This window comes from Cynocephalus volans, chromosome 10 (genome assembly GCF_027409185.1).
Source record: "Cynocephalus volans isolate mCynVol1 chromosome 10, mCynVol1.pri, whole genome shotgun sequence".
In the NCBI taxonomy this organism is placed as follows: Eukaryota; Metazoa; Chordata; class Mammalia; order Dermoptera; family Cynocephalidae; genus Cynocephalus; species Cynocephalus volans.
This window is the reverse complement of record NC_084469.1, coordinates 25600666-25616789: the sequence shown is the minus strand read 5'-3', so window position 1 is coordinate 25616789 and position 16124 is coordinate 25600666. Positions and strand designations below refer to the sequence as shown.

General features: G+C 36.8%; 1 protein-coding gene across 4 annotated transcripts in view; it reads right to left on the bottom strand.

The window, feature by feature from the left end:
- The window catches only part of NLK (nemo like kinase), a 156285-nt gene that overhangs the window by 69276 nt on the left and 70885 nt on the right, over positions 1-16124 (bottom strand). For all 4 annotated transcript variants that reach the window (XR_010024606.1, XR_010024607.1, XM_063110630.1 and 1 more), the window contains exon 2: positions 11000-11129. Coding sequence is in view for 2 of the 4 variants with exons in the window: in XM_063110630.1 (XP_062966700.1) it covers positions 11000-11129 (130 nt within the window). In the remaining 2 variants the exon portion in view is untranslated. The remainder of the gene's footprint in view (positions 1-10999; positions 11130-16124) is intronic.

Below are 16124 nucleotides of genomic sequence, written 5' to 3'. Positions count from 1 at the left end.
CGCTCGCTCTGTCTCTGGTTTGTTGCCTTCTGTGTTCTCGGCGCTGCCGCCTCGGGCTGTTCAGTCGCGGCGCCGCTCGGGCGCTCCCAGGAGTCTTCTTTAATGCCGGCCTGAAACCTCGAATCCTGGATAGGGCAGCTGGCCGCCTTCAGTGCGGCCCCAGCCTCCGGGATCCTGGCTGCATCCACAGCAGCCCTGGCGCCGTGTTCCCTGTTTCAAGACTCACTTTTGCAGCTAAGAATCAGTTCTTTTCCTGCTCCACACTTCAAAGCTGTTGCCTGTAAATGAGGCAGCCTCTCCTGCCGGGGGCAAAGTGGCGTTGAGCCCCCACGACCGGCCAGCAGCAGCAGTCCTCCCTTAAGAGATGGCCAGAGGAAGGTCCACAAGTTTCCCGGCTGCCTGAGGCCCAGTGGCCACCTTTTCCACCTCAGCTACTCCGCGCCAGCCGCCGCAGCTGCCGCCATCTTGAAACTCATGTCTTTTAAGTTTTAAACTAAAGATTCACCTCCATCTCTTTTTGTTTTCCTTTTGTACTTTGCTGGTAGAAGATACCTTGTTTATTTTAAAAGTTATTCTTTTTTCAGTCAAGTTTTTTTCACTTGAAAATTTTAAGTTAAAATTTATTTTATTTAAACGAAAACCTCCTGTAATAAAAAAGCCTTAACTCACTTTAAAACCAGTTAAAGATAGAGGTTTTTTAAATAGAATGTTGTTATAAGCAACATCTATCCTTCCTTTTTTAATTAAAATGTTTAGACTTAGAATTTTAGTATAAACATAAAACAATTCTCCAGTTTCTTCAAAGAATAATTTTTATCCTATGAAAGATAAATTATTTCATTTCTGTATTTAAAAAAAACTTATAATTAGCCAGTGTCACAAATTCACATAATTTCTTATTATGTGATAGAACAATTTTAACATGAATATCTGACACTTGAGGAAGGCAGTTGGAAATTAGTGTTTTACTTGACATCTTTTGGACTCTATACTCTGAACCTGAACAACATACATCCTGTCTTGGGGGGAAAGAGAATGCAATGAGTGACAGCGTCCATTAGACAAAGCTATTTTGCACTTCAAATCTATCTGCTATAATTAGAGGTTATCTAGAGGAAAGTGACAACCATACATTTTAAACCTTGATAGAGAAGAATGAGGCTTTCTTATTCCACATTTGATGAGGCTTTTCGTAGAAAACCCATATAAAATAGGATTAGACATTTGCACTACAGCATTTAGCTGTGATTGTTAGCTCCAAAGGTATAATATTTTAAACTCTGCCTGGAATTTTGTAAAGGCCTATTATATTATTCTTTTGTTCTTTCTACTCTAAAATGTTTATCAGAGGATGGCACTGCACAGTGTTTCTAGGTGGCAAAAACAGTACTTAGACCACAGGAAATGATTTAGGAATCCCAGAAGTGAGAAGGAATAGTAGCAGTGTTTCTAACTTCAGAATTCATGCCTGACTTTCCATTTAAATAGCCAGAGTTCCTCTAAAAACCTCACTATTATTTGAGGGAATAAAGTATGGGAGATCAGCCTGTAAACACAAGGAAGAGTGTAAAAACTTTGGCTTGTAAAGAGTAAAATAATACCAAAATACCACCAACTCTTCCAAGGATATCAAATACAAAACAAACAAACAAACAAACAAAAAAACCCAGATTTGTCTAATTAATTCAAATTACATCCTTAAATGATGGTCATCACCAAATAGTGTCTCAGAATATTTCTCAAATCTTTTAAGAAATGGACATCAGTCAGCCCTTTATCAATAAAATAATTAATAGCTGTGAATAATCTCAATCTTAAATATAAAGATAAGAAATTTATCTATTCATTCACAGAATAAATGTTTACTGAGTTTCTACTCTGCTAAGGGCTCAAAGACAAGAATGGGACACTTACAAGGAACCCAGTTAAATCCCATGTTTAGCAAAGGAGCTATTCTTTCCCCATCTTCTCATCTCCAACAGATTTTAAGTTCTTTAAGGTAGAGACTACATTATTACAGTCATAAAGTACACAAATCCTAACAGCATAATTTGATGAATTTTTACACACACATACTCATGTAGCCACCACCTAGATCAAGAAATTAAACATTTTCAACACACTAGGAAGCACCCTTGCCCTTTTTTCAATCAAAACCTATCCTCGCACTGTTCTCATTTCTGTCACCATAGATTCATTTTGCCTTTTCTTGAACTTTACACAAATTGAATCATAAAGATTCTTTCATTTACTGTTATGTCTGTGAGTTTCATCCATATTGCTATGTGGATCAGTAGTTCATCCTTTTTATTTGTGCCATTATATGACTGGATTATACCACAATGTACTTATCCAGAGTAGTGTTGGCATTATTATAGATGTTTCCAATCTTTGGCTATTATGAATAAAGCTGCTATGAACATTCTTGTAAATGCATTTTGGTGGACATATGCACTCATTTCTCTTGAGTGTACACCAATGAGTAGAACTGCTGAGTCACTGAGGAGGTATATATTTAGCTTTAGTAGAAACTGCCAATTTTCCTAAGTGGTTTTACAAATTTATGCCCTCACTAGCAATGAATAAGAGTTCAGTTGATCCATATCCTTACCAACACTTGGTATTGTCAGTCTTTTTAATTTTAGCCATCCTGGTGGGTATATTGTGGTATTTCACTACAGTTTTAATTTACATTTCTCTGATGACTAATGACTTTGAACACTTTTTCATATGTTACCTTTTTGTGAAATTCTTTATTAAGTCTTTTACTGATGGGCAAAACATCTTGATTTATAGAGGTTCTTTATATATTATGTTTAGACACAGAATTTACAGTCTGAAAAATGTCAAGTAAAACATTTAGTTCTAATCGTCTTCCTCAAACACTAAATATATTTTTAAAAAACTGTTCTATCCTATAATATATTCTGGAAACAAATATTTTATTGGCTATATGTCTGAGGTCTGTCTTTTCATTCTCTTAACTTATGATGAGCATTAGTTTCTAATGTTAATGACATCCAATTTAACAATCTTTTTTTTTTTTGTTTGTTTGTTTGCTTTTTGTGACCGGTAAGGGGATCATAACCCTTGGCTTGGTGTCCCCCGCACCGCGCTCAGCCAGTGAGTGCACCGGCCATCCCTACATAGGATCCGAACTTGTGGCCGTGGGGCTCCCAGCGCCGCACTCTCCGGAGTGAGCCACGGGGTCAGCCCCCAATTTAACAATCTTTTTATGATTAATGTTTTACTCATCCAGTTAACAAATCTTTGCTTATCTCTAAGTCATGAAGATATTTTCCTATGTTTTATTCTAGAAGCTTTATTATTTTACACTTATGTCTATGATCCATTCTGAATTAATTTATATGGCAGGGGCTAAGATTTTTTTTTTTTTATATGGATATCTAATTGACTCGAAACTATTTAGTGAAATGGCTTTCTATTCCCCACTGGATGGCAGTGGCATTTCTCCTGTAAATCAGGTGAACATATGAGAGGTCTTCAAAAAGTTCATGGAAAATGCATATTATGAAAAAACTATGCGTGGATTTCAAAAATTTTTTGCACCAAAGTAAATTCATACTAACTTATAACATGTTTGAACAGGATCTAGTTTGAGGCACCAAGAAGGATAAGATAGTTAGAAAAGAGCAACATGAATTTTACTAAAATTGAAGCAAGAACAAACAATTTATGGTAAAGCTTGGGTGGAAGAATGGTGAAATCACTGATGCTTTATGAAAAGTTTATGGGGACAATGTCCCAAAGAAAGCAGCAATTTATAAATGGATAACATGTTTTAGGAAGCAACTAGGCAACGTTGAAGATGAAGCCCACAGCGGTAGACCATCCACATCAATTTGCAAGGAAAAAATTAATCTTGCTCGTGCCCTAATTGAAAAGGACTGATGATTAACAGTGGAAACAATAGCTAATACCACAGACATCTCAACTGGTTCATCTTACACAATTCTTACTAAAAAATTAAGGTGGAGCAAACTTTCTACTTGATGGGTGATAAAACTATTGTGTCCATCCAGATCAGTTGCAGGCAAGAGCAGAGCTTTTGATGGAAATTTTAAACAAGTGGGATCATCAAGATCCTGAAGCATTTCTTCAAAGAGGGGTACAAGGAGATGAAATGTGGTTTACCAGTATGACCCTGAAGACAAAGCACAATCAAAGCAATGGCTACCATGAGGTGGTAGTGGTCTAGTGAATCCAAAAGCAGACTGGTCAAGGGCAAAGGTTATGGCAACAGTTTTCGGGGATGCTCAAGGCATTTTCCTTGTTGACTTTCTGGAGGGCTGAAGAACAATCATATCTGCTTACTCATTATGAGAGTAATGAGAGTAATGTTTTGAAAAAGTGAGACAAAGATTCAACAGAAAAATGCCAAGGAAAGCTTCACCAGAGAGTCCTTCCCCACAACAATGCTCCTGCTCATTCCTTTCATCAAACAAGAGCAATTTCATGAGAGTTTTGATGGGACATCATTGGGCATCCACCTTACAGTCTTGATTTGGCTCCTTCTGACATATTTTTGTTTCCTAATCTTAAAAAATCTTTAAACGGTACTCATTTTTCTTCAGTTAAATTGCATTGACTGGTTGAATTCCCAGGACCCTCAGTTCTTTAGGGATGAACTAAATAGCTGGTATCATTGCTTACAAAAGTATCTTAAACTTGATGGGACTTATGTTGAGAAATAAAGTTAATATTTTTTATTTTTATCTTTTAATTCCATTTTTCTACAAACTTTTTGAAGTTCCCTTGTATATGTCAATTTACAGACTTCCTATTCTGTTCCATTAATCTATTTGTCTATCCTTCTGCTGCCTCAATACCCTGTGCAGCTCAATATCTGGTAGTGTCGATTTCTAAACTCTATTTAACCTCTTCAAGATTGTCTAAACTATTTTAAATCTTTTGCATTTCCATACATTTTAGAATAAGTTTGTCAATCTCCACACACATTCAAAAGAACTTCAAAAAGTTCGTGAAAAAATATAATTGAAAGATAATACAAATTTTTCCATGAACTGTTTGAAGACCCTCATATACATGTAAAACCCTACTTGGATTTGATTGGGATTAATTAAATACATAGCTCAATTTGGGGAAAACAGGCATATCAACCACACTGAGTCTTCTAATCCATAAATACGGGAGTCAGTATTATTTTAAATGCATCAATAATTTGTCCAGTACCAAACTTTAGGCACACAGCAAAAAAAAAAAAAAAAAAAATGCAAGGGTAGTGACCAGGTACAGGGTGTTGGTGTGGCAAGTGCTGGCCAGGCCAGGTTTGCCTCTGATCAGTTTGAAGCAGCTGACAGGGATTTAAGGTGCAAGGTACCCAGACACTGCCTAAGTGGTTGAGCAGATGGCCTCCTGAGCCTTCCAGCAGAGTCCAAGGCCCAGCCAGCATCTGGGAAGGGGTCCTGTTCCTTCTGGATCTTCAAGTGTGACCCCTGTGTGGGCTCCAGGATCCCTGCCTCAGAACTCAGCTGTGGTAGTGCCTAGTTACCACAGCACATGCTCAGCAGACTGGTTGTCTATGACTCTCAAACAGTGGCAGGAGTGATTATCTCCATTTTACAGATGAGGAAACTGAGGCCCAGAGAGGGGAAGCCACTTGCCTGTGCATGCACAGTGGGTAGGTGGCAGAGCTGGACTGGATGCAGGTGGCCAGCTCCGGCCCTCCTTGGCACCTCCTAACCTCTATGAGTGCCACAAACACATGGGCACACAGCACATGTCAGGCTCCGCGCTCAGCATCGGAGCTGCTGGGTTCATGGTGAGGACTGGGAGAGATGTGGAATCATGGGGTCGAGTGCCGAAACCTTCCACGGATGGGTGGGAAGGAAGGCCTGGCTCTCCACAGAAGGTAGGAGTGGCCCCAGCAGCAGCCCTGGGCAACCTGATTCTGAGCTGGGCCTCAGATGAGGTCCGGGAAGCACTTTTTGGTCTGGAATCCTGAGAGCAGGCCCTGCGTCTATAGGGAAGCTCTGAGTCTGGCCAGTCTGGAGAGGGAGGCTGGAGAGACCAGTGCTTCCCCTCAGAGGGTGGGTTTTGTTTTATTTCCTCTGAGCTGACTGTGACAAGGAGGGGCAGCTACAGGGACAGGCAACCCCCATCCACTGTGCTAGCTGGTGGTCAGTGTGGCCTTTGGGAGGCCAATAGGGCCTCCTGGTTTGTCTGGGGTGGGAGCTTTGAAGCTTGCTGGAAGAACAGTCAGGGCTGCAGATATTAGGGCTGAGCCACGCTCTGTGGTGGGGCCGCCCTGGGCACTGCATGATGTTGAGCAGCATTCCTAGCCTCTCCCTACTTAATGATGGTGGGGCCCTGCTGTGGATTGAATGTCCTCCCAAAACTCAATTGTAGCCTGACCCCCATTGTGACAGTGTTAAGAGGGTGGGAAATCAGACTGGCAGTGTTGAAAGGCAGACAGCCTTTAAGAGGTGATTGGATCATGAGGACTGTGCCCTTGTGAATGGATTAATCCATTCATGGAATAATAGGTTAATGATTTAGTGAGCTGTCGCAGGAGAGGCTTTATAAGGAGAGCAAGTGAGCACATTAAAGAGCCCTTGTCATTCGCACCACGTGATACCCTGTATCACCACATGATTCTGTAGGGAGTCTCTACCAAGAAGGTTCTCATCAGATGCACCCTTGGACCATGGACTTCCCAGCCTCCACAACTGTAAGAAATAAACCTCTTCTCTTTATACATTAAAAAAAAAAAAAGCACTGAAAATAACATATCTCTACAGCACCCTTTGCTTTTTCACACTCCTTAACAGAAGAACAGTTAGTTTTACTAAATGTTAGTATTATTTGCAGTTAGTATTACTAATATCTGCAGCTGAATGGCATGTCTGCATTCAGGGAAGGGTTCTATTGGTTCCATACTGGTATGATTCTCTAAGCTATTTATGAATCCAAAAAGGCCATGTTAGGTCCACTATACAAAGAAAAATGAATGATCCTTCTTTGCTTCATTCTACCCCTCTCTAGAGCACTCCAGAGCTAAGACTGAGAAAATATAACCCCGAGAGAGATCACTGAGATTATCATTCCAGACCATGAGATTTCTTTTTTTCTGTCACTTTCATTCACTCACTCACTCTTCAAATAGAATGTCTGCTGTGTGCTTAGTGCTATTGCCTAAAGACAAGAAAAAAAAAACAAAGGACTTGTATTACAGGGGATCTTGGCAGGAATCAATGGACACTAAGGGGGCTCTAAATGTGCTTTAGAGGACAAGCAAAAGCCTAAAATGACACAAAAATTATGTGTATGTGTATTTTTCCAAGAGAAGGGTTATAGCTTTCATCAGATTCTCAAAGGAGTAAAAGATTCAAAAAAACCGCAATCATTACTTTCCTATGCACAAGTGTATAGGTGGGTAAAGTACAGAGGAGATTCTGCCAGAGTTTATAACAACTCAGATTCTGACTAGATATTAGTGATACGTCTAAACAACACCAGTCTTCAGAAAGTTAAATCTATTTCTGTCTCCCTAAGTTATTGCATCAAGGTAAACCTATCCTTTAAAGATCATGAAGTATCTACTCAGATATATGCGTATGTACATAAAAATTTCAGCCAGATCACTTGAAATCAATTAATTTGATATAGTGACTTTGAATGTTCCTTTCAAAAGAAAATCCAAAGCCTCCCAGTACTTTGTAGCTATTCTCTGGCACATAAAAAGCCATACAAATTAAAACTCAACCTTCCTATGGTGACCAGGTTAATCTTTCTAAATGCCATTTTTATCATAACATTCCTTTCTTCTCCCTCTATTTAATCAAATCTTATTCTCAAAAGACTCATCTTAAGGTTTACCTTCAAGTTTGATACATTTTTGAGTTTCTAAGTCCATAACAATTTCTCTCTTTTCCTTAATACTATGGTAGTTAGCTGCCACCACTCACCTGAGAAGCTTTAAAAATTACAGATAACTGAGCCTCAATCCCAGAGATTCCAATTTAGTAGTTCTGAGACCCATGAATCTGATTTTAAGGCCCCCCTGGTGATTCTGATGTGCTTCTAGGTTTGACTGTCCAGCTCTTTGCTATGCACACAACACGGACTGTCCTGCATTAATGTATAACCATGCAGGCGAGTCTTCCCACCTTTATAGTATATATCACACTATGAAATCATGTAAACTACTTGAAGGTAGAGATGTCAGAAGCTAATATGATCTAGGCACACAGGATGTGTACAACAAATGTTTACTGAATTAATGAATATGGACTCTGGAGCCAGACAGATGTACATTCCAATCTGTGCCACCTTGACCTTGGGCAAGTTACCTAACTCTAGGCCTGTACTTATTCTTCCGTAAGCAGGGTTAACAAGCCTACTTACTCTAAGCCTGTGGTTCCTCCTCCAAAAGTAGGGTTAATAATCTGACAAGGTTTTAAAGCAGTAAATGAATTAATGTATGTAAAGCATCTAGCATGTTTCCTGACACATAGCAACAAATATTAAACACCTGGTACATCCCCTTCAAAAAGGACAGTGTTCTAAGCTTTTTTTGGTATCCTTCACATGACCTAACACTGCACTCTCTGCACAGGACACAATTAATAAACATTTGTTGCATTAAGTACATCAAATACCAGTTGCTCTTAGACTGGCATTCCACACATATCAGGTATGCTGGTCCTGAGATGCTTTTATAGACAGACCTCAGAACACGCAGAAATTCATAACATATAAAGTAGCAGTGCCACACCATCTTCATCTCCAACTATCTGCCTTACTTTTTAACACTCCCACAGATATCACAGGCCCCAAACAGTGGTTGTATATTTTTTTAAAAAACAGATTTATATGCATTTTTAAAACTTAATTTCTACAACAATCATATACGTTATTTCTGTTTTTACCATGCCCACTTTTCAAATGAGAAAACTTAAGAGCTTGGAGAAGTTAAGGCCCAAGACACACCACTAGAAAATAGTAGAACCACAATTGAAACCTAGTTCTGTCTCTAAAGCCCAGCTCTTATAAACTATATTAGAATTAGTTGTGTGTTTTAATTGGTGATTTTCAAGAATTCAGTTTCTTTTCTTACCTTACTCACTCTGATACTATCCTTGTAACTTAATTAGTTACTCCACAGGAATAAGTCATGAGCAAAGATTGGTAGACAAACAGCAGCTTATCAGATCATCCTTCTTTATAAAAGAAGGCAAGACTGCTTTCAATAAAATAAACCAATTAAATCTTTAGTGAGCAAATTTCTGATGCCACCTTTGAAATATTTCTTTGCTACAGATACCATTACTTGAGTCTCTGACAATATACATAAGGTTTGTACTCTTTGATGCTGGGTTGGTATTAGGAAAAATTCAAAAAGTAACTAAGCAAGCACTAGACATCATTTAAAATTACTTCTAAAATCTGGGGAACCAGTCATAAAATAGCAACTTGAATGGTATTTTGAAATTTATTAAAAAACAAACAAAACACATTACGAGGCAGTTCTAACTGACTAAAAGACAGCAATACCTTTCTTAAAAAGTTTAAGAAAAGGAGATTTTAAGAGGAGTAATTAATAAAATGAAATATGTGAAACCATGGAACTTCAAGAGAACCATATTATAAGTTTCACTTTCCTAGTTTTACCAAATACCTCAAACTTTTGCAAATTTCTTTCTTAAAGTGAGACCCAAACTTTGGCCAAAGTTCTAAAGGTTTCTGTGCAAACAAGCACTCAGACTCACAAGAAATCACTTTTTTTTCTGATAAAGTTTTTATTACAGCAATTAAAATAGCATAGGCTGAGTACTCTATGAAGAATTTGAGGCAGTTTTTCTTTTCAGATGAAATTGAAAAGAGTCTAATGCTGACAACCTTCAGATAAATTTTACATGTATCAAACTGTTAATTCAGGATTAGCTAAAGAGAAGCTCTCTCTCAAAGCACAATGAGTCTTATTTGTCCATGAGTCTTCACATCTCTAAATACAGCCATAAATAAGATAACCTATGTTACATTAAGGGCTGTACTGTTTTTAGATGAGAAACCATTTCCCACGTCTGTAACTTAACCTCTGATTAAAAATATTAAAGGATAAAAACAAAGCACTTAAAATCAGGGGCCAATTATTCCCACTTAAATCACTCACTGTAAGTACACTCTATTTTTGTGGTGAATATTAGTATTATTCTTCAACTAAATATCAATATTTACTTTGCCCCAATTAGTATTTATCTGTCAATCAATAAATCTTAGAATTCACTTAAACTTGCTCATTATTCAATCATAAAAACAGTCTAGTTTGTCTTGGGTTTCCAAATCTCTTAATAAAAACCTTAGTGGTTTCTTTCTAACCTATTTTCCCTACAAATACATGCTCCTTTTCTATGGATTTTAAACATATTTAATAGCTTACACTGTTAAAATTAAAAAAGACATTCAGATTGACAAATGTGGAATACACACCACAACTCAGAAGCCAATCTGAAATATATTCAATGCTTCCTAATTTGGAGGTCAGGCCTTGTGCAAGTCACACAATTTATAGTGTAATTTTCAAAGCTCCACATAAAATTTTGATAAAATGGGATCCCCGGGTAATTCTAATATGCTGCCAAGGCTGAGAACCACTGATCTTGATAGTGAAATTTAAGACAGCTATAGAGACACAGAGTATATGTAAAAGGAAAGCAAAGTACTGAAAGAATACAGCTTAGAAAACTGTGTGTGTGTGTGTGTGTGTGTGTGTGTGTGTGTGTGTGTGTGTGTGTGTGTGTGTGTGTGTAAGAATGCATGAATTAGAAGCTTATCAATAAGTATTCTCCTATAACCTCACTGGTGTGCTTATTGCTTTTCATAGAAATTGGCATAATATTGTAGCTGATTTCTAAATTTTACTTGCATGTACCATTTTTTAACTCTCATTTGCTATTTACTAATTCAATGAAGGAAGTTTAGGAAATAGTTTCCCCCAAAAAACAATTTCACTTACATTATCATGTTTAAAAAAACACAACATCTTCAATTCCCGGAAGACCCTTTTGCAAGAGACCAGATTCTGGAAGACGTTGGGCATCTTTTTGAGTGCTACTCTCTTTCCATCTCTTGGATCTGTTACTGACCTAAAGAAGCAATATTTGGGGGGAGAGGGAAAAACAAAAAACAAAAAACAGAGTAATCATTTCCATACCTTGTTCTTCAATGTTTTCACATCATGACAAATATCTTTATCTTAAAATACTCAATATTAAATCTATTTAATAATGCTTAAGGTGTCAGTGAGAAAGAAGATAAAAGAGTACACACCAATAATTAAAGAGAATGTTTGCCACCCAACTCATCTGCCATGCTTCTTTAAAAATCCCTAAGTTTCTATAAACACTTACCCTTCCTGAGAAGTCACTTAATACATCTGGGTAGGAGGAGTATTAAAGGTAAAGCCATTTTAAAGATAGGGGTTAAAAAAAAAAAAAAAAGCAGCATAAAAGAACATTAACAGGACCATGGTCAAATTAGTTTTATATTCAAGATGGAAGAGATCTTCAAACACAAATTAAATATTTCAATTTCTTATATATGTGAACATCTTTGAATAATATAGACTTCAATACCAGCAGTAACTGAATGATATTCCCTCCTCAGAAGTCTGAGTGCCAGCTGAGGGCACTCTCTAGCTGCTAAGTAATGATAACCTCTTCTCTTTTGTTTCCCAGCTCTTGGTGTGGTAGTTGCTTCTCTTTAACAGCCCAGTATCCCCTTTTTTCTCCTCTGGCCTTCTAACACCTATGTAACCAATTTCTTGTATTACATTTCTCTAAGTTTGAAATACCAGTGTGGTTTTCATTTTTCTGACTGGACCCGATCAATACATATTAAATCAAATAGTTAAAAGAAACAAATCAATAAATTGGGTAAATATGGCCAATTGGCTATTTGGCAAATTGATTTTCCATGAATAACCTAGAACTTTTTTCCCCCTCCATCCATCATACTAAGACTGGTTGTTCTTGTAGATTTCATTCCTGTCAGATTTGTTTACCTAGCTAGATTCCTGCATTCTCAACTACCATTATCTTTTAGTTCCTGTTCTGGCCATCCAATGCTTTGCGTATCCCTCCTTGATTTGTCATTTTAAAATTTGATCCATGTGTCATCAATGTCTTTAAGTTATTAAAGTTTAGAACAGGACTGAGAATAGATCTCTGCAACCAATACAGCACTAGAAACCATCTATGAGACTGATATCCAATCATTAATCTTGGGTCTGTTTATTCAATTAAGTATTCATTCAATTAATAACTACAGTCACTCAACTTCTTTATCTTTTCCACAAGGAAACCAGACACCCATCAGATTGTCTTCCTCAAAATAAATCACTCCCGTCATCTATCATCTATCTAAAAGCCATATCAAACTCCTTTATAAATTCATCTTAGTGAATTTATAAGCTACTTCCTTTCTTAGTGCTCATGAAACTCTGACATGATGTATTCCAGTATTTTTGAACAACACAAGGACTCCACTTTCTTCCACTTACTGAAAATTTGGTAAAACAATTAAGTATTATTATTTTTGAATTTTCAATAGCTTGAAATGTAACTCAATTAGGCCAGGAGACCTAACGTTCATGACTATTGTTTAAAAAATACCAACTCAAACCTGCAACACTGCTTAAAATTCACATACACTAGAAAAGTAAAATGGGGGGGAAACTGATTATACTCAGACTATTAGTTAAAAGTATTTTTTGCTTGTTTGTTTAAATACACTACTTCTGTATCTAGCTACTAGAAGAGAAAAATGTCAATGAAATACAAAGGAAGGAAACTTTTGGATCACATGTGTATTTTATTGTCATGTCTCTTTAGTCTTCTTTAATCTAAAACAGTTACTTAGCATGTCTATGACATTGCCATTTTTGAAGAGTACAGACCAGTTACTTTGTAGACTGTCCTTCAATTTGGGTTTGTCTAGTGTTTTCTCATGATTAAATTCAGGTTATGCATTTTTTGACAGGAATAGCACACAAGCAATGTCTTCTCAGTGCATCACATTAGGAGGCACACGATGTTGTCCCATTACTGGTGATAACTTTAGTCACTTGGATGAGATATCTGCCAGGTTTCTGCACTCTAAAGTTACTACTTTTCCCACTTTGTAACTGTGTAAGTATCCCATTCTCCTCATCAAAATTTGACCCACTACCTTTAGTACCCATTGATGATTTTTGCCTGAATCAATTATTATTATAATGATTGCCAAATGGTACTTTAGTAATTTTAATATCCTTAACAGTCCGACACAATACGTATTAGTTTTTAAAAATGAGTAAACTGATTTACCAAAGCCCTCATACAATATTTGTTCCCAACTTCTAACTATATCTTACTGGTGGCCACTCTATTGTGGTAAGGATAGCTGCTCTGAGATAAACCCACTCTGGAAATATTTGACACAGGCTCAAGGTTAGTACTGCACCTTGTAACGTTTTAAGGTAAAATTCACAAAGCAGCCTTTTATTTTATTACTCATGCAAAAGCCATTCATGCCTGTGGCTGGTAACAATATAACTAATGAATGTGAATGGCAGTGCAGTAATTTCACGCCATGTTGAGTTTGTTCTCTCTTAACTTGAGGTAGCAGATGCTTTAGTTCAGCACAAACAGTACCACAGAACACAGATAAGTGTGGAAGCATGTTATACGGGAATTCTTTTATTTTCTTTGTTACTCAAAGGCTTGCCATGCTTAGTTTCTCTGCTGCTTCAATACCCTGGTTATTCCAATTACACTTGGTAATAAAGCTCCCGCTGTAGAGACAATGAACAACATTTAGGGCAATTTTCCTCATTTTAGGAAAAAGGAGCATCCTTAGACCTACAATTCACTTACTGGTTAGTTACTTTCTCTGCTAAAACTGGATGCGCTAAATAAAACAGTGTATCTGTCATTTCATCTGATTATCGCTTTAAGCATTCAATAACAGGTGTTTACTTCCTAACTTTTAAATTAATATTTGATTCTTCGTACAGCATGTTAAAAATAAAGTTTTAACAGTTGTAAGAAAAAAATCCTTTCTTACATATTGCCCAGAGTGCATTTAATCCTTCTCTGCACTTAGAACACAACTTCAACCATTTTTTAAAAAGCCATAAGCGGTCCCGTGGCGCACTCGGGAATGTGCAGAGCTTGGGAGCGCAGCGGCGCTCCCGCCGCGGGTTCAGATCCTATATAGGAATGGCCCGGTGCGCTCACTGGCTGAGCGCGGTGCGGGCGACACCAAGCCAAGAGTTGCGTTCCCCTTACCGGTCACAAAAAGACAAAAAAAAAAAAAAAAAAAAAAAAAAGCCATAAGAACCCATGAGCCATTCTTTAGAGAGATATAGAGTTGGTCAAAAGAGTACAATGACAAAACAAAAAACATTTTAGATCTGTTGTGGTCATTTTGTTGTACAATTTTCTTATTCCCAGAAAACTATGACCACTGCCACAAATCTGCTTAAATTACCGACAAGTAGAAAAGTTGGAATAAAACAAAAGTAAACTTATTATTGGGGATACTTTCCCAGGCAACAAAATGTCACTTAAAACATCTTTTAACTAGTAAAACATCTCTAAACTGCTACTTAAAACAGATTTAAATTAGTCAGCAAGAATTTCCAAGAATTTCCAAGAAATTATATGTTCCTCATTCATTTTTATGCGAGGAATCTTTTCCAAACATGTTTTCAGCAGGTTTAAAGTTCATGTTTCTGGGATAGCCCATGAGCTCAGTTGGTTAGAGCACAGTGTTGGTAACACCAAGGTCAAGGGTTCGAATCCCCATACTGGTCAGCTGCCAGTAATAAAACAAAACCAAAAACAAAAACAAACAAAAATAAAGTTCATGTTTTTGATACAGGTTTTTAACTATTCAAAGCAAATAAGTAATTTATAATAAGAATGCTTCAACTTGGATTAAAGAAAATCAGGTTCTTTTAATTCTATTCATGTAAAGTTGTAATCAGCAATCCTCTACTTTTTGCTATACATACTACAATTACTATGTCAACTGTACCAATACAGTGTACATCTCAGTAAGAGAACCTCCTAACTAGACTCCAAATATTTAGATTACTGCCTTCACGTTCATTTTGAAATTCATTTCCTTAGAAGTTATTTTTACTTGTATTTAGATTAAGTCTGCTTGAGAAAACAATAGCAAACTATAAGGCAAAATTTTTGAAAAGTCTAGGAAATGTATCCTATTTGTACCTTAGTCCCTGTTATACATTCAAGGACAAAAAAGAAATTTATGGAATAAATTAAGGAATAAGGGATTTATTTTTATGTCTCTCTGGTCTTTCTAACCAGAATTTTAACAGGATATAGTTTGTGTGCACTCTGTCATAATTTACAGAGTTGCACACTATTTGAAAGAATAAACATTTCTAGGCCTCCCTGCCTCCATCCAAAACATAAATAAAAAAGAACTCTCATTTTCCATATTTAGACAAGGTGTTCCATTAGCTGAGTTTTTTGTTTGTTTGTTTATCCAAATTTGGTATTTGTTGAGTAAGCTTCATGCATAAGAAAAAGATATTTTTCCTTTTTTTTTTTCAAGATATATGAAATGATCTCCAAATTTGTTAATTTATATTACAAGGAAAAAAGGCCTTATACAATAGCTAAACCAAAGCAGTGAAATAGCTCACTCTTTTTTCATATCCTCCTAATATTATTGATCAGAAGAAACTAAACATCTATATTTAACTCTAAGGGTTAAATACGAACTTAAACATCCTCTAACTGGGTGTTTAAATAAATATAAACAGCAAAGATCCCAGGAGATGAGATAGCACTGGGTCATTCTGACCTATAGTGAGACACCCAAGGATGCCGATAAAGGAGGAAGGATAAGAAAAAGACAAGCCATCTAATATCTGGCTGTCATATTTAATTTCAAAAACTTATTACTAGTGAGTAAAACAACTTTTAAAACCTTCAATTCACCACCAATAATACTGGATAAGTTAAAATACAGCTGAAAATCGTCTTATGCTAATTCCTGTGGTTTTGGAAATAACTGTTCTTTAGACCATGAATTAATTAGTTCCATTCGGACTGCAGATGCTGGGG